This window comes from Lasioglossum baleicum, chromosome 5 (genome assembly GCF_051020765.1).
Source record: "Lasioglossum baleicum chromosome 5, iyLasBale1, whole genome shotgun sequence".
Taxonomy (NCBI): Eukaryota; Metazoa; Arthropoda; class Insecta; order Hymenoptera; family Halictidae; genus Lasioglossum; species Lasioglossum baleicum.
The window spans coordinates 19,191,219-19,210,412 of NC_134933.1; the positions used below are offsets into that span (position 1 = coordinate 19,191,219).

A 19,194-nucleotide genomic window follows, 5' to 3' on the forward strand; every position below is an offset into this window, starting at 1 on the left:
TTGCGAGAAGAAACGTGTAAATACATACATGATTGATAACGCATACTGTCCAGTCCTTGATGTCCGAACGAGGAAGGTGCCATCCGGTCGGTCAGCCAGTGTACGGTCTGCTTCTGTACGGGAACAGTCGAGAGAAAGCCACGATTTCTCATCGGAATGAACGTCAAGGTCAACCTCTTGAAGATCCCCGTAACCCGCATCGCCTAACACCGAATCCGAGACCGAATGGTTCGACACGAGCTGGTTTATTTTGTTTTGCTTCATGCCGTTCTTCTTCAGCCATCTGTAAGACGAAAATAGAAGGCTCGTAAAACACCGTAGCCTCGCTAAACAAAATCGTTTCTTTTTCTTTCTTTCTGTTTCTGTTTCTCTCCGTTTTTCGGTTGACGGAGACACGATGGTATCGAAATACATATACATACACATGATGCTTCTCCCTTTGCCGCACAAGCTGGAGAATTTCCGGTTTCAACTTCTGCATCTCCCTCTCCAAGGTTCTATTGTAAGCGATTTGCTCCTTTAAACTACGATCCAACTGTTCCTTGCTATCTTCTAAGCATTTCAGTCTTTGTTTCAACAATTCTGCGTTATCGGTTAAGCTGCAATCAAATTGACAATCGTGATAACACGTTGTTTGGGTATTTGTCCTGATCGCATAAAATTAACACGTTCATTGCTGAAGGACCAGGAAAAGAGTCCCACAATATCTGACAGCAATGAAGATAGTGTGGCCAAAGTTACGAAGTTAACTAAACTTTATCACTAAAATGCGGACAAGAGTTTAAAGAGTTTAAAGGTGTCAACGTATTATTCCAAGCTTATAAAAATGATTAAAAGGAGAAAGAAATCCTTTTTTAGCTCCTGTTTATTGTAATCCACAGTTTAGTTATGACCAACGTAGCAGTGAACGTGTTAATTGCAAGACGTTGATTATTCGAAGCATCCACTCACGTTGATATTTCGTGGGGTTGAGCTTCCTTCTGGAACTTCTCCTGCAGTTTCATCTGATCCTCGAACATCTTGATGGCCTCCGTGAAAGCTTCCAGCGCCTGCCGCTTCAGCTGCACCTCGAACGAGGTCCTATTGTACTGTTCCGAATACTCTTTGTACTCCGTTAACGCGTGCGACGTGTCCTTGTCCAGCTCGACGAACTTCTGGATGACGTTCGTCATGTCGGTAGTGCTCGCGATCTCGTCATCCTGATTGTCATGAACAAAAACAGTCGATTCAGCATTGAGGCGCAAACTCAATTCAAAGCAGAATACATATAATCGAATGAGTGTCTGGAAGAAAGGCGTATCCTAGAAATTTTTAGAAATGGACTTTATTACCATGCAACGAGTTCATTCGAGGTAACTTTTTCCTTTGAAGGGATCTACACGATTATAAAGGCAAAACTCGATGTTTTTGCAGACTACCACCCGTCCTAGTAATGATAATAATCGGACGGAAAGAAAGAATTACCTGTTGAAACCGGGAGATAGGGTGCAGCAGTTTAATGTCCAGTGTGGAATTATACTGCGACAGGGAGCAATTCCTATAATGATCCACCAGCTCGATCACGGAATGGAAATTGTACGGCTCCGAGAAGCCGAACTTGCCATTGCGTTGACAGATCTTGATGAGCTTGTTGGTCCCGCCTTTACGCAATGTTAGAGTGTACTCTCCGCCTTTCGAAGAGGCTTCGCGGACCAGGAAGGTGCCATCAGGGGAGTCGATCATCTTCTCGTTCACCTCGTCCCTCGTTATATCTCCCCAGTACCATTCTGCCTCCTGGAGCGTGCGAGGCCTGCCGAGACAAACGTGTCGAGTACTGTTATGAGCCGAAAAGATGCTTGACAAAAGAAGACAGATGGTTGACTAAAGGAACATTGCAAATATAATCGTCAACTAGGATACTGGCAGATATGGACTTACAGGGTTCAACGGATTTGTTTCCGCAGTTTAGTAATAAATAAATGTAAATATCTTCGAGTTGCTGACACAGTTGATCTGAAGCCGCATAGTGTAAAGAATTAAGCCCTATGTCTTTACGAATCGTCTATGTATCGATAGAGTGTAAATTCTACACAATAGGTTCTAACGAAGGAAATCTGGTGATAGCAGCCTGCCTTCTCGTCTTCTCAGCTCCCAATAGCGCAAATCAGTATAAAAATAGGTAATCCACCTGTGCTGCTGTTGCTGTTGCTGTTGTTGTTCCTTGTTCTCCAAACCCGACACGGACCGATCCATAGAGTTGTCGTCTTCGAGCATGGAGAACGGATCCAGAACCGCAAACTGCGGCCTGGAGACTTTCCGAGGAGGTAACTGCGGTGGGCTGGCAAATTGTGGCAATTTCTCGTTCCAGTCGCCGTGCAGCAACAGTATCTCCATTATCCGTATGTGAGCTTCGATATTATGCACTATTTGACTGCAACAACAACAACAAAAAAAAGATAAAATATAAGACAATGGTAAAAATGATTTCGAGTCTAGTTTGTTCCGAGGTAAATTTTAACGGAGACTTCTTACACGATCCGTTCCCAAGGCGGCCTGAGGAAAATATGGCATAGGACCTGAGTCAGGATCGTGGGCGGTTCCGTGTATCCTCTTCCGTGCTGCAACTGGCAAATCCGACAGAAGTGAGCCATCAAGTGGAACAGGGTGCTGCGATGTTGGTGTGGAAGCTCGTCGACCAGCTGCGTCAAACGCGACGCGCACTGTTCGTCGTTCCTTACATCTGAAACATACAGAGCCAATTTAGGCTACCGACCCTCGTGCCGACGGTTCCGGGTCGCTTGCGACCCCTGCGCTCTCGACCGTACTTCTTTTGCATTTCTATGCTAAAGAATTCCACCGGCCGCGCGGCGGATATTAATACTAGAACTGCTGGAAGCTTCGAAATGACGGGTTCCTTCCTACTTTTCGTACAATATACTAGCTTCTATAATTTAATGCATTTGATCCTTCACAGTTGGTAGGATACAATTTGCACTGAGCATTACTGGATCTTCAAATTTGTTTCCTGATCAGATTTGGCTATGCAATGTTTACCTGCATTTTTCTATATATGTATTGGTTTTTACATTTTACTGTTACTTACTCGATGCTTCTATAAACCTATCGTAAAACAGTACAGGAATCACAGGATCCGGCAGCTCACGCAAAAACTTCTTGAGGACGCTCGCGATGCACTGGGGTGTGTACGAGCTCAAATCGGCGTTGCACACATCTGAAACACAATCAGAATTGTTTAAAGATTTAAGACTACTTGGACCAACTCCAGCCATTTCACATGCTCTCAGAAAAAATGTAATCCCCAAACTGAATAAATCATTAATCTAATCTTACTGTGAACAGTCTCAGCTGCTAAAGATTCGAGGCATTTCTTAGTCCCCAATGAAATCCCGGTCTCGTTTAAAGATCTGGTCTAAAGACAGTCTGGTCCAAATTCTCAAATTTATCCGTGGCTATTTTCGCGGCCAACCAATCAGAGATTTGGTCAATTACCTTCGTTCAATTTCTGTCGCAGCTCCAGTGTTTGTTCGTTAGGAGGACTGCTGTGGTAGACTTTGTACAGATCCAGGGTGCTGTCAGCGAACGCCTTCTCCTCGATGGCGCGGGTGCATCGTTCGACCAGGACCGGTGCAGCACGTGCAGCGATGTCGAATTGCGCGCACAGCCCGAGCCCGAATACTGCAAACGGCAATCAAAAATGATCGTCACTGCCTCGAGCGTGAACGCGAGAGGATCGTGGCAACGAGGGAATAAAACCGAACGGAATAGAGAGTACAAGAAAGAAAGAAAGAGAGAAAGAGGGAGATCAATGAAAGAAGGGGAAGGCGGTTTACTTTTATGCGTTCCAAGTTGTTCGTCAGGAACAACTCGTCGGTGTATGTCGGGCATTTAACCCTCAGCCGTTCCTTATTTTATAGCTTAACCTCTTCAGGGACGCTGACACATGTGTGAATGGCTCAGTGACCAATCAGTGTATGTCCATTTTTCTCTGGAAATGACTTACGCGCTTCGAGACACATTCTTTATTGTCGAGACTTGCGGTTGATGAAGCAATTAAACTCAAGCAGTGGACGGCTGTGTACTTTTGCTTCTTTAAAAACCAAGTCAAGCAAACAATAAGTTAAATCGTTCTTTTTTCATTTGAAAAATTCGTCCGTGAAGAAGTTAATCTGTTCCCCGATTTCAGATTGGCACACAATCGTAGGGAAATCGATCCGATGATAACGGGAATATTTAATTAACTTTGTACGGATGAGATCAGCTCAACTCCTTGCTGCATAATTTCTTTCTTAAAATTTATATTTATTGCAAAGCTACGTGAAAGTGGCGTAAGTAAAAATTTCAAACAAATTGATCGTTTCGCTTATTACGTCGATATAGGTTTTGCTAATAATTTATATAATGAACTGAAAAATGATATATTACATGTTATCATTAGACTGCGGATCTTTATGCAAAATAAAATATGTTTTCATCATTTAACTATCCTTATTAGACCGAAATTAATACACCGACGTGCTTAAATCTTTTTAATATGACCACTGCTTTAAATCGTGCGTAGTCACTTTTATCATAAATCCATAAAATTCGCAGTCCAGTTATCATGATAACATAGTTTTTTGCCAAATCAGACGCGAAAATCTAGACATCTCGAAGAAAGAAGGCACGACTTACACACACTTCACACACTTCACACACTTTAATAATAAAAAAAACTGATTAGCATTACGATTTGAAAGAAATGAATATCATAAATACTCGTTGAACATTCGGTGTCAGTCTCGTCACCGTAAGCGAGGGGGTGAAAATGAGATTACTCACGTCGTTCTGGACAATTACGATAAGATGATGTGCAGAAGTTCACACAGCATCCGTGAAAACTCGTGTTAAATCGCCGGGAGAGACGTGCGAGGGTTGAAGAGATCGCAGTTAAAGACCGTGTCGTCCCGAGTGACCCGACGGATTCGCGAAACAAGGTGGCGAAAGGAAAGAAAAAAAAAAGAAGAGCCGCGTTCAGTTCTACCTTTCACTGTTTTATTTATCGCCACGACCTCTGTGGCCGAGGAATCCGCCGACGCGACGCGTCTTTTGCGCACACGTCGCGTGAGAATTTTCCAACGACCGATGAAAACTTTCATTTGTCCCGCTGATGACTATGCGCGAACCTCGATCGGTCTACATGCGAGCGTGTTACATTTTCCGCGATGTCCACTTTCATGAGACAAGCTATATTTTAGGGTAACGCGAGAATAAACACCCCCTTAACCCTTTCCCTTTTACTTGCCATTTGCAATGACGTTCATGTGTAGGTGTTACAACTTTTCTCGTCAAACTCGACCATCAATTTTGATCCTTCGCATTCTATTAACACGATTATTGAAAATTAATAGGAACCCTCCTATTACATACAGCTGCATACAGGGGGTTGTTTAAACCTTGATCCGCTCGATTTATGAGGCAGTTGAAGATACATGTCTTTCCACAAAAGTCAGGCAATATAAAAAGGCTGTTGCAAGAAAAAATGCGAATTCGAACAGGAACAATCGCGGAAGATAGCGGCGATAATATTGAAGAAGACATGGGAGATAGAGAAAAATCATGTGTGCGAACAGGTGTGCTGCGCGGGAGTCGTTGACCCCACCGAGGAAAATAATAGCGCGACGAAATTAGTCGAACGTGTAAACGGAACACGTTCGACAAAGAATCTCTCTCTCTTTCTCTCTCTTTCTCTCTCTTTCTTTCTTTCTTTCTTTCTTTCTTTCTTTCTGAACCTTGAGCAGTAGAAAACCGAAGACGAAAGAGAACGAGAGGCCATCTGCAAGAGATTCGTCGGTTTTTATGGACATACCGAGGAGAAAAATGTCTGACATCTCACAGACACATTCCAGACGCTCGGACTCACGTAAAATCGTGAGTGACTGTCTTTACATATTTTCCTTTCCTCTTTATTTCTTTCTGTCTCGCTGGAAGAGTAAGCATGCTCTACCGCGACAGGGAAATGATTCCTCTTTCCCTCTGAACCAGGATGAAAATAAGGAGAGGCGCGAGGTAGAGCGTTACATTTTCTGCAATTACGCAACGCGACAGGACATTCCGGGAAGTTCTCGAGGGTGAATCGATGGCCCCTTCGAGAACGGGTAAGGGCGAACCGGGTCAATATGCTCCTCCGCGACGACTGTTACTACTTCCGGCGAGATTTCCGGCCCTTCTCCGTCTCCGCGCGCGACTCGCGTTGACACAGTTCAACCCCAATAGTAAATTCGCTATATCGGAAATAAAGTGAAGTGTCTTAAATCGGAATTGAAAATAGACAAATACGGAAAATGGATGACTGCCGAACATGTGCCAGTTAAATGGTTCAGGAAATCACAAAGAAAATAACAAATGATCTCTCTCCTGTATCAAACATAAAATAATGTACCTAACGTGCTACAACATAAAAATTCTAAATGGCTATACGAGATAGCGTGACAACGCGTCACTGTGCCGCTGTGTCCTCAATCTGATGGTACACCCTGAAAACGGGCAAATCTACACGAAAAGATAACTATAAATGCGGGCTGTCATTTTTCTACACGAACCTCCACTTCTAAACAAACCGACATTAAAAATGTACCGCGTGTATATTCGCGATTGCATCAAGTGGAAACAGCGGGTCATGATCAAACACACTCTCCGGTTGGTTTACCAAATTCATTCAATCATTTCCTACAAGTCGAACAACTTTCAAATAAAAACCTGAGATCGGTCACTTGACCAGGTTTAGCGTAAAAGAAGACATTATGGCAAACCTCTTCGATATTCCTAATGGATTCGCCACGTGTTTCTTTCGCACCAATTAAAATCCGCCTCGCGCAAAACAAGTCTCCTCGTCGAAAACTAAGCACAACGTCGGGAACGAACATCACTCACGCCGCAGATAGCCGATGAAAATTAGTGTTGGTCCAGGAGGGGTCTTCGTCTCGTCGCGAAACAGTGCGAACATCGCGAAGATAATTTTGCAACTTGAATCGACTCGTCGCGAGTGTGCCGCCGTACACGCCGCCACTTGTACAATCAAAGGCATGCATCATAAAAAGGAGACCGGGGATAGAGAGAGAGAGAGAGAGAGAGAGAGAGAGAGAGAGAGAGAGAGAGAGAGAGAGAGAGAGAAACGCGACGTAACGGGGAGAGGGAGCGAAGAGGGCGTAGAATCGTGGGGGGACACACGACGGGGAAAGGAGAGAGAAATTTATTTTTACGGCCGTGACAGCAACGCGAACGTCTTGTTTCTTCGTGACCGTGTCTTCGACTAGCTCGAGGCGACGCCGGAGCCACGGGAAAAAAAGGCCCGAATCAAAAGCGATCCCGTACACTGTACACATATGAATTTAATGGCGACGACGGTGCGGTGCCTCGATGGAGGTCACGCTACGGAAACTCGATATGTATTTGTCACAGTCGTCCAGCTGACCACCAAACGAAATAACGTAGAAAAGGACTATCCGGTGTCTGGACTCTGGACGCTGCCAGAGTATCCCGTATCCCGTATGGACTGTAGAGCCTCATTCTTTTTTAAATACTAACCCTTAGCACTCGAGCGGCGACTTAGAATATCACCACTCAAAATTGCTCAACCATTATTCAAAATATCGTTTACATTATTAAAAAATATGTTGGTATCTAATCAATTACTAAATATTTAAGTATTCCATGAGGTATTCTATATTCTATAATCTCATATCTATAAAATGAAGAAAATCATATGTAGAATGGAATTATTTTAGGTCGCAAGAAATGTTTAATTTTCGAGTTAGAATAGCTCTCCGATTGCAAAGGGCTAAATCTACCTAGCATTTACAGTGAAGTATGTATTGTCTTAAGCTGTGACACCACACTGAAGCAGCAACATAGACCAACCTTTTGTCTTTTCTTTACCGAATAAAAGAAAACCGCAGTAACGAGCAGCCAGTGGAGTGTATGCATTTATGACAAAATGGGGAGATGCAATTCCAAACAGTAAAAACATTAGAGGAATTGAAAAATACTTTTATATTATTTTTAACCTATTAAAAATATTACGAAAGAGAATAAATTTCTATGTCGGTCTAGTTTACTGTAATTCGGGTAGAAAATGTTTATTTTTCGTAAAGATCCGCTGTCTAGTAATTAGGTATGCTTTGTAGAATTTATATACACAAATAGATGCCTGATAGTTCGATCCAAATTTTGTAGGTGCAGCTACATTTCGAAATTTTGATATTCTCGGATGGAAGGTTTCACAAGGTTCGTAACTTCGATGAAGTGAAATTGGGCCGACAAGGATGGTCAAATTTCTTGATGAAGTGAAAGTGCTGACATGGGCGGTCTACTGAGAAGATCGAGTGTCCCTAACGAATAGACTGCGGATTTGATGCATCTATGACTAAAATGAGTGGTTCGAATCGCAGACCCTTCTACAGAAAAATCGAGCATGTTACATAAAGATCCTCTGTCTATCAATCAAGATCGATATCCCCGACAAATGGACAAATTGGATAAATTCTATACATTTATGACAAAAATGAATGGATACGATCTTAGACCCTGATGCCAACAATGCCAACACCAAGCAAATCAATTATTTTATAAAATCGTACCTGTTCAAGCGTCACAAGAGCAGCGAGACAAAAAAAATCGAACCGATATCAACACGATACTTGCAGCTAACAGCAGACAAGAAAGGAAAGTAAGAGAAATGTTTCCAGTCAGACCGAATTTCCCACAATTAATGCATAGAACGTTATTTCTGCACATCCGCTGTCTACCAATCAAGTTCGAAGTGACGATCGATGAATTTACTTCCCTGAACTACAGTGGAAGTCTGAGACCTCGGGAGAACGTGGTGCTCTGATCACCGTCTGTCCGTCGGCGAATTTTGCAAATGAAGCGCGTGCGTGCGTGCGTGCGTGCACGCGAATCGGCCCTGACCATTCACGCTGTGAGCTACGGCGATTCTGCGCGCACGTGGCCGCGTGTAGTCATCGATAAACACGAACAATGGGACAAATATTGTATTATAAGAAAACTATTTCAGTAGTGTTCTCCGAGTATTTTACCACGTTTTTATTAGCTCGCTTTTTCACCTCAAGTTATCGGAGTAACTAATACAGTTATTAAATGTCGATATGCCCATTTTTGTAGTTGACTGACTAAAGTTGTTGCGTTCGCTTTCGAAATTGTGCTTTAGCACACGACATAAATCGGATATTGGAGAATACGAATTATTTGATTCAATCGAGAATCAAAGATGAAATGAAAAGTGATATTTTTAGAAGATTATTTAGCAGTGTTCCATTAGACTAACAATAAGATATGGTTATTTCGAAGAGATGCAGACAAATACATATTCTTGTATCTTTTTAACGTTTATTATTCAAATGATTTATTCCAAGTGATACTGATTTTTGTCCCATTTTTTGAAAAATCGAGCTTTGTGCTGCGCATCCCGCTCCGACATCGACGCGGTGGCCACCGAGCTAATGAAGCTCATCGAAGCGAGAGCGAGCGTGGAATAGATCCCCGAGCGAACGAGCGAACGAGAGGATAGGAGCGGAGAGGCGGAGGCAAGAGCTGAGTTGGCTTTATCGATTATAGTCGTCTGCCCCGACAAACCACTGTTCCGAGACTAGCCGCGTAATTTCTCGGAAAACTGTCTACCTTCACGGACAACCGAGCACGCCGCGCGCCGCACCGAGCGCCGCTCTGCCTAATCGAGCAGCAGCCGCGTGGGCGGATGGCGGCGAGCGCCCGAAAACCGATCCGATATGAGTAACGGAGGCTGTTTCCTATTGACTGTGGACTGTGGGCTAACCGGTGGGTCCGGTGGGGGTGGAGGAAATGAAGGGGCAGCGCCACTGGCCGGAACGGGAATGTTGGGGGCAAAGGCGGAGCGTGACCAAGAAGACGTTAAGGAGGGAAGCTTAAAAAGCTGCGCTCCCGGTCTTTTTCGTGGTGTTTTCTTTGTCGAGGGGTTCGATCATCTCTGTGCAGCGATTGAACGCGGTAATGGAAATTCGCGCATGAATATTTAATTATTCAGATATCAGAGCGAGCAGCAGCAGCAACGTGAACGCGACACGTCGAGCGCTTATGCGTCCTTGCCGGAGACTTCATAAGCGTGTCTACGATTGCAAAACGGTTCTCCGGCGTCAGCGAACACGTTTCTGATGCAATCCGGGGACGGCCGCGGTTAAAAGACATCTGAATTTTTAAACTGTTTCCGTGTTCTGTTAGATTAACGCGCCCCGAGGAAGTAGATGGGTGTGCGTTGCGGCCACGTATCAATGTCATCATTATGAAACTGTACACGCGCGTGCGAGCACATGCGTGCCTCGCGAGTGGTGCGTGAGACGGTCCATGGGACCATAAACAGCGTAACGAGACTTACCTGGAGTAAATCTACTGATTGGATTTTTCGCGTCGACTGGCACGCAGTTCGCCGGCAAGCCCGTCGCTGAACACGTCCTGTGCGCCACCAGGCCGCAATCTGATACAGAAAATTAGTAACGATTAGTATGAATCCAGAACAAGCTTGTCAGGTTGGTGCACACGTGACACACAACATTATTTATCGATTCAATAAATCCAGGACTCGGCCTATCGCACCGCCGCGCCGCGCCGCGCTGTCTGCGAGTGTCAGGTCAGACATTTTAAACAACCAACTGTGTTTTTTCTCTTTCGCACCTTCTCGAAGAACAGGATTTATGGAATCTGTGTCGCGAATGTTATCCTCGAAGTCTAAATATTGACAATGTTGCGAACGCTTGAAATTCGAGCAACGCGTTTTCAACGCAACTAGTATCTGGAGATCTACTGAACGAATTCATTCGAAACTGGCTAAACTTGTTCGACACACTTGTCTTTGTAGCCAGAATTGATATTTAGTCAAACGAGTTGTTAGTTTTCTAGATCCGAATAAATATAAACTATTTTATATATATGAGAGAGAGAGAGAGAGAGAGAGAGAGAGAGAGAGAGAGAGAGAGAGAGAGAGGCCAAGGCCCCAAACAGTTAGGATCTTTATTGTGATAATGATGCTGTTGTTTCCCTGTCGAGAGAAAAAATTCAGTTGATGCTTCGATGATGCAGTAACATACCCGAAAAATTTCGGGAGAATTGGTTACCTGGTTTTTTTCGGGAAAAAATCGGAATTGTCAAAGAAGAATATCCGAAGTTAAACTATTTTCGATTTGGAATACAATAATCCGTACTGTTCCGGTTTCGGTCGCGATACGAAAAGTGAACTCGAAGAAAATAACGATCGGTATAGCGCTAGCCAAATATCGGTAGGCATCGCGAGCTCCACGAGAGCACACTGTGGAAACCTTAATCGCCGAAACTCGGAACTTTATCGTCGCTTCGGAGCCACGAAGGATTTTCGCGGTAATCCATCGCAGACGAAGCGATACGACGGCTTAAGCCACCCTGACATCGCGTGGTAGACACGTAGGTAGGTACTATAGTCGGACTGAAAAAATGTCTCTGGTGGAGTACTTGGAATTAATCTTGGAGAAGAAGTAACTCCTCAGGACGGTTTCTTCTTTCGAGAAGTTCGTCTCGTGCGCTTGTTGTAGAGACTTGAACTTCTGGTTGCTACGCGCGCATATATTCAGCCTCGCTGTTGCATTCTTTTAAACCTTTGTACAGAACCAAGTACAAGAAATTGATTTGATTTACTTGTACCGGCTTTAGAAACATTTTATTCATGCAAAACATGCACTGCCTTCAGCCTTCAAATGCAACATTCCGACGACCCTCCTGAATGTTTATCGCGCGATTAAAACTAACAGAACATGCGGACGACAAAATATGTGTGATGAGTAGACTGCGAATCTTTATGCAAAATAAAAATTGTCTGCATCGAAGGCACGGAATAAAAACTAAATTGAATATTACATTTTCCCTTAAGGATTTTAATGGAGGAGAAATCATATATTGAAATCTTCAATTCTTCAAATTTTCCAACAATTTTGAATTTCGTCTATTCAATTGTGCTATAAATGCATCAAGATCTGCAGTGATTAGACTGCGGATTTTATGCATCTTTGATATAAATGAGTCAGTGAAATACACTCTTAACGATATCGATACGGCAATTTTTGACGGAGTTATGATCACGTAAAGGGGGATCAATCTTTCGGGTTCGGACAAGTGATCCCTTAATTCTTTTGAGGAGTGTACATTAGTAAGCCATAGAGTTATTAATACATAAGCATACGCATTAACTAGCTAGCCACAATGATTTCCTTGTTATGATAACATCATGTAATGTAGCAAAACGCTCATGGTTTTAAGAAGATTGTAGCACCGCATAGTTGGAACAATTCGAAGAAGAAATGCGTGTTTACTGGTCTCCAGTTTTCTTCTTCTATCGGTCATGTTTTTGACGGAGAGAAAACGTTTCTTTTGGACAAAGCTCCGCAGACTGGTGATCCAGGCGGTACGTACCCAGACAGAGGAAACCTTGATGCAGTAGGCCTCTGAGATATTTATGGCACTTGTCGCACTTCTCCAGCACGCTGAAGCTCTGTGGCATGAGGGTGTGCGGGTGCGGGTTGCTGGTGGTCACGGTCTCGCCACCTATGGAATCGCTGCTCGTGGACACGATGGTCGTGGTTGGCATAACTGTCGTACTCGCTCCCTCAGGTAAAGATGGCACTGGCTGAACAAGTTCCTCGATGCAGGCCAAAATGTTCCTCTGATGAAACTCATCCTTGATCCCCATATTCTGCAAATCAGACAAAACGACGTCTCTGATTGAAAAGCCCATTCGCGATCTAAACCAATAAGCTTCTCCAACACGCTTGCACGCTCATTTCTATTCTTAAAATTAAAATTAAATGGGTGCCACGAAGAAGGGCCTATCTTATATAAGGGTTTTGTAAATTTTATAGATAATAAAATAACATTAACAATAATAAAAGAAAAAGACTGAAAACTGAGACTTTTTTTACGGTTTGTTTTATTAAATGTTAAAGAACAATAAGTTCCTAAAATTGTGCCTTTATAAAATTTAAAAAACCTGACCAGAGCCCTTTTTCCAGACACCTATTGAATTGTTCTTTTTAAAATTGTGTCGGTCATGTATGGCCGATGTGGCACTCGGAATGTTAATTTCCGGTAGATAAAGTGTTACGATCAAAAAAGTGCAAGACTTGACGACTTGAGATCGACGCGTTAGGGGCTGGAAAATTGAATACAGGGTTGAAACGAAGCCGGAATTATGTCGTCGAGCGTGCATGAAAGGTGTGAGCCCCGAGGGGATCGTAAAAGAGCGAGCGACGAGGCGATCGTAATTCTGTACGTGCCGTTACATCCGTGACTGACGTCTTATTTTTCCGGCGCGTTTCGTTCCGGAGTCAACAGGTGTCAGGTACATGTGGCTCGCGCCGCGCCGCGCCGGCTAAACACCTGTGCGCACAAGCCCGCGGACAATGAGTGTTGCGAGGGTGGCTTACGGCGCATCTGTATCTGTAGACAGTCTCGACGGTTTTAATCCACGTCCGATCCAGGGCTCATTTTCGAGGAAAATACGAGCGAACCCGAACTAATCGAGGGTAAAAGGGCCGATTGATTAATCGACGACCGGTGGCTGAAGACGCGCCAGCGATCTAAAGAGGGTGAAGATCGATGGAACACCCGGACGGTTCTCTGGAAACACCACCTTGGATCGCTTCGTTTATGTGGTCGAGTTTGCAAGGTGAATTATAAGGTGCTCGCCTCTATATGGATCGCCTTTTAGCGAGCCAACGACATCGAGCGAACTTCCCCAGACTATTTTCTAACCAACTTTCGCCATTCCGCTCATCCTCCGACTTTGGTTGCGTCAACTTTCGTCGTTGCACCCTCATTCGTCAACTCACACCATCGGCGACTGTCCTATAAGTATGACTTTTATTCAAAATAAAAATTGTCCGAGTTCGTTCCAAGATTCGGGAGCTGCGTAGACATTGATTTTGTTTTTAAAGCATTTTGATAGAGAATGGAACTGATGAACCACAGCATTTTCAAATGAAATGTTTAGACCCTTTAGGTCTAGGAGGATAAGCACGGTCCAGCGGCCCAACCACAATTTTTATTGATATTGTGTGGAGAACAATGATTTTAGTTGAAAGATGAACCCTAAAATTGTAAGTAGAATAAAATCATTTAATTTTTTAGGGGTGGGAATTGCAAGCAACGCCGCTCACAATCAGCGGCTGCTGGCTATCGGCCGTCGCGTCGGTTGATGCAGATCGTCGTAAACTAACGATTTACCTTCAATCAACTCATGAATAATATCATGTAGCACCTTTTCGGATATGTCTCAGTACCTGCTATTATTTTTCTAAAGAAAACAATATAGTATTCCATTAGAAACAAAACTATTATTATTATGTTCCACCAATCCGATCATCTTGAAACTTTTGTATATATTAGATAGGTAACAGAACATTGTTCTTGAATTTTTGGAAGTGGTCAATCGAAGGGTTGCTTGCAATTCCCACCCGTAAAAAATTAAATGTTTTTTTCTACCCTTAATAATTTGATCACAATTGTAAACAAAAATGTGATATGAAAGAGGTAAGTTCGAGTATTTTCGTTTTTTTTCATCTGAATATCTTAATTAACAACCGAGAAAAAAAATGATACAGTTCAGAGTATTTACCCTCATAGCATCCTTATATGGAGGGTTAGCGGCTTATCTTCCAACCTAAAACCATTGTTTTCCACACGATATCAATAAAAAGTGTGGGTGGGGCCGCTGGACCATGCTTATCCTCCTAGACCCAATTTCTTTTTGACGTCATCTAGTAAAGCAACTGTGTTCTAACTTCTAAAACAAATGCAGATCATGCGATCCACTTTTTAAGTAGTTGCTTTCCTCTGAAGAATGAATACAGAAACAGTTATATGTCCGACTGTGTGTGTGTGTGTGTGTGTGTGTGTGTGTGCGTGTGTGTGTGAGCGCGCGCGCATTGACATGAATGATGTTCTTCAGTATTATTGAATTATGTGTCTGCCTTTTTCAGAGACAAACGATGCTTCTTCAGGTCATCTGGCGCTTCCGGCAGACCGCTTCACTGACACCCACATTTTCCGAATTATGGTAATCGGGTTGACGGTCGCGAAGACTATTTTAAAATGCGGCGACCACCTTCCGGCGCCACGTCGCGCAACTGGGCCAATCACTATTATTAGAATTACGCGCGGCAAAAGCGCGAAGAATCGTCCGGTACACGTGTCGGCATTCGTGTGCATTCGTGTGCATGTGCGCGCGTACGTGTATTTACAAGCTGCATCGTCGAAAAGGAAACGAAAGAAAGCTTCGCGACGCACATGGCACCACGAACGTCGCCATAAAACAGATTCCCTAATTAGAACCCGGTCTCTCGTAGGTGACGAGACGCCCAGGATTAATTCGGCGTAACGAAGTTCTGAAGAACGTTCGGAGAAACGAAGCTGCGGAATCCGACGAACTTAAATCTTCAGGAAACTCGAGATTTGTGCGACTCCATGCATATTAAACCACCGATATACATTTCGTAATGAGAAACAGAGCCGTTTTATCCCCAGCGGCGAAATTCTTTTCGAAATGGATGTACAGAGAGAGAAAATTTGAAAACACCACTAGATTGCGGAGTTTATGCATTTATGAAAAAAAATGGGTAGGTGTAATTTAAAATAGCAAAAACATTAGACGAATTTAAAGCTACTGTTATATTACTTTCAATCTATTAGACATGTCAAGAAAAAAAATTAAATTTTTATTTCAGCTGAGTTGGTAGCAATTCAGATAGAAAGTGTTTAATATTACATGAAGATCCGCATCACCTATAATAGTCGCATCACTTTTTATCTCACAAGTTGTTTAAAATTGACGGCTCTGAACAGAATCTACTAAACATGCATGTTATTATATGTAGACTGCGGATTTTTCTGCAAAATAAAAAGTGTTTGCATCGATTGCAAGACACAGAAGCCAAATAAAAATTTATTTCTTCTTTTAATTATTTTGTTAAGATGAAACTAATACATACACTGGTAACCTTAAACCTTTTTAATATGTTCATTGTTTTAAATTGTACCCAGTTACGTCATAAAAGCGTGAAATCCGCGATCTACTTATTACATACATTTTAAATGAATAAACCGTTTATTAATTTCAACATCGTAGTATAATAGCACATAGATAACTAAATGCATTCTTTTAGTAAATATTTGAGTAATATTTATTATCTTTAATTTGAAGCTGTTTTCAAATTAAGAGCATTACGAAGTTTCCAACATTTCACAACTGCATTTACAATGTAAATTCCTTTGTCTTCCTCACACACAATTCTTCTTCCTATGGTCCTTTCCAACCGTTTGGTGATCCAGATAGAAGAAAAATAGTTTTACTTTTACCTATGAACAATGTTTTTTTCACATGCTAATTTCAGTTGTCTTGCCAACGAGAATACATTCTCATTGAATTGTACAAATTTATTCAGGACAAAATATTTATTTTTACGTATTTTAAACTGATTGGGAAAAAGTACCGCAGTAAAACGTACACCCGCTGTAATAGGTACATTTACCCTATATTGCTTCTGTAAAATTCTTAAGAATTCACATTCGACAATCGTTAAGCGTTAAGCATGGTGTAGTGGGGTAAGCGGGGCGCCCTCACGCCACGTGGCGCTAAACCATAATAACAGTGAAAGCTCCGGTCATTAATTATTCACTAAAATCAAGTACAGTGCGCAGCCATCATTGTTAAATAATTAAGAACTCGGACAGAAAATTTCGTCAGATTCCAACGACAGTAAATAACTGGAACACTCGGGGATCGCGAATCTGCGCGACGATAAAGTCGGACTAGGCATTATTGTTTCGTCGCTTGTTGCGACCGGTGCCAAAGAAGCGTGCTCGGTTCCGCGTCGTTTGGAAGCGGAACGAGAAATAAATTTTCGGCAACCGCCCTCCCCTCTCCCCGTCGAAAGAAGAAGACGATCGTCTCGGAATTTTTGCCGGAATCAGCGACCGAGATAACGAGCTATGCGCGCGATTTATCAAGCTGACACCCCCCCCCCCCCCGCCGCCGCCGGTGTGCTCCACCGTCTCGACCACCTCGTATCAAGTGTTAATCACACGCGGCCACTCCAAGTTTTTTCGGGAGCCCCTCAGGGTGAAAGATGCGCGGCCGCCGATCGTTAAATTGTTACGCTCCGTCGTCTGGAAAGGAACACGTCGCCGTTGTCGTGCTCTCGTCTTCGAGTCCGTGCCACGGCGATAAAGATAGTACACGCCCTTAATTTATTTTCAATAACCGGAGGCGTGTCTCGCGCGACGGCCGCCGAGGAAATTATCGGCCGACAACGATCTCGGTAATTAGGAGTTATCGAGCGACGTCGTAAAATTAAGGAGGTCCTTCCCCTACTCCCCTCGCCCCTCTCTCGCCGCACGATTCGCCTTAACCTTCGTGTCAATATCCAAACGTTTCTACGACGCTCGATCATGTTGTATACATATGTATATTTCGTAGCTCCAACCAGGGCCCGAAAAGCTCCGGGACTTTTTAATTACCTGTGGTGGAATCTATTAGGTGTGGAATTTTTCTTAATGCTTTGCGCTACTGCGTTCAGTGGAACTTGATGGGTTTTTTTATTGTCGGTTTAACTGTGCTTTATATCGTGTAATATTCATTTTCGGTCTTTTCTGAAGTGTTGAAGCGGGAGACTCGTTTCCAGGATTGCAAGGGTGCGGGATTCGCCTTCTCATTTCTCGATACTCTTCTATCTAGCGTTTTTGACTACTGAAAACCAACCCCCGTGTTTATATTATGTATCGAGAAATGAGAAGGCGAATCTCGCACCCTTGCAATCCTGGAAACGAGTCTACCGCCTTAAGTAATTTGCTAGCTGGTGTATGGAAACATTCTTTTCGAAAAATCTTATTCGGTGAGAATCGCAAAGAACAGAAAATTTCATTGAAATCGGTATTACCCAGTGAACACGGATGACACAACGTTTTAAGAATATGTATCTAGATTTGCCGGCTTATACATATCCACGAACGTGGAAATCCATAGCAATATTGCTGTTTGTAAACGAGAACGTTGAACGAATTTTTCAAACGGTATGGATGTGGAAGTGGAGTGCGAACATTCGTCAGATACGCATGCATTAGTAATGACGAGAAGTAGAAGCGGCGAGTCATGATTAGACCAATCAACCGAAACCTATTCAATAGTATGCGTGTTCGACGTAGTCTTAAACTCGATTATCTAGAAACGGGATCTCGCGCGAATAAAAAAGAATGTTTCCCTTCTTTCAGCTGACTTTTATCGATAATAAGTGTTATCCATCAATAATAAGTTCTCTGGCTTGTATCTTAATGTTTAGAGACAAGATTACTGTACAGTTTTTCATTTAATTCGAAAATGTCTGCCCTCTTATTTTTTTGTTTAAGAAACAGAGAGCCGTAGTATTTTCTTGCAGCATCGTGTACCAACATGAATTAGTATATAGTAAATATTTGGTAATTTGAAAGTAGTTCTTTAGTTCTTCAGTTCTGCATTACACGAAAAACCGGTTATGGGATATCAAAGACCTTCAACCGCAAGCAACGGCGCAAAAAGTCCATTTTGAATTGATAAATTTAATGTGACATAACTCAACCAAACGTAACAGTGTCTGCCAGTAAAAAAGAACGTAACAATCTAGGGTTACACTCTTTTATTTTGTATAAACTACAACTCTGGATTATTATAAACGATACTTTTTCGTTATCCCAGAGCATAATTTGAGACAGGAAATGTGGCATAAAGGGAAATGAGGCAATACATATAATCAAATGAGCGATAAGCGTAAAATGCAATTTTTCTATACGAGGTTCGCGATTCGAGAAAATCGAGGTTTAAACGTCGGCGCGCAGTAGGCCTAGGAGAAGGGGAAAAGGTGAGTCATGCACAGACAATCGGACGACACCTACTTGATGCCACGCGTGTCTGATGAATTTTCAAACACGATCTTCCCGGAAATTAAGCTTCGAATGAGGAAATATTGTTCCTCAATTTTCGTTTGTGGCTCGCTGCAACGTTCATCGATTTTGATGAAACTTTTAGAATGTACGCTACCGGCCAAAACAATTTGGCATCACGGCGAAAATTCAGCGGAACAAGAGGTTTATAATAAAAACTGAATGCCTTTAGGA

General features: G+C 42.8%; 1 protein-coding gene across 1 annotated transcript in view; it reads right to left on the reverse strand.

Moving 5' to 3' along the window:
* The window catches only part of Pi3k21b (phosphatidylinositol 3-kinase regulatory subunit alpha), a 42,230-nt gene that overhangs the window by 12,418 nt on the left and 10,618 nt on the right, over positions 1-19,194 (reverse strand). The window contains exons 3-12 of the mRNA XM_076423702.1: positions 12,466-12,745; positions 10,406-10,504; positions 3,490-3,675; positions 3,083-3,211; positions 2,512-2,719; positions 2,168-2,410; positions 1,465-1,789; positions 952-1,199; positions 423-599; positions 29-283 (exon numbers count right to left, since the gene is read on the reverse strand). Of these exons, the coding sequence (XP_076279817.1) occupies positions 29-283; positions 423-599; positions 952-1,199; positions 1,465-1,789; positions 2,168-2,410; positions 2,512-2,719; positions 3,083-3,211; positions 3,490-3,675; positions 10,406-10,504; positions 12,466-12,745 (2,150 nt within the window). The remainder of the gene's footprint in view (positions 1-28; positions 284-422; positions 600-951; positions 1,200-1,464; positions 1,790-2,167; positions 2,411-2,511; positions 2,720-3,082; positions 3,212-3,489; positions 3,676-10,405; positions 10,505-12,465; positions 12,746-19,194) is intronic.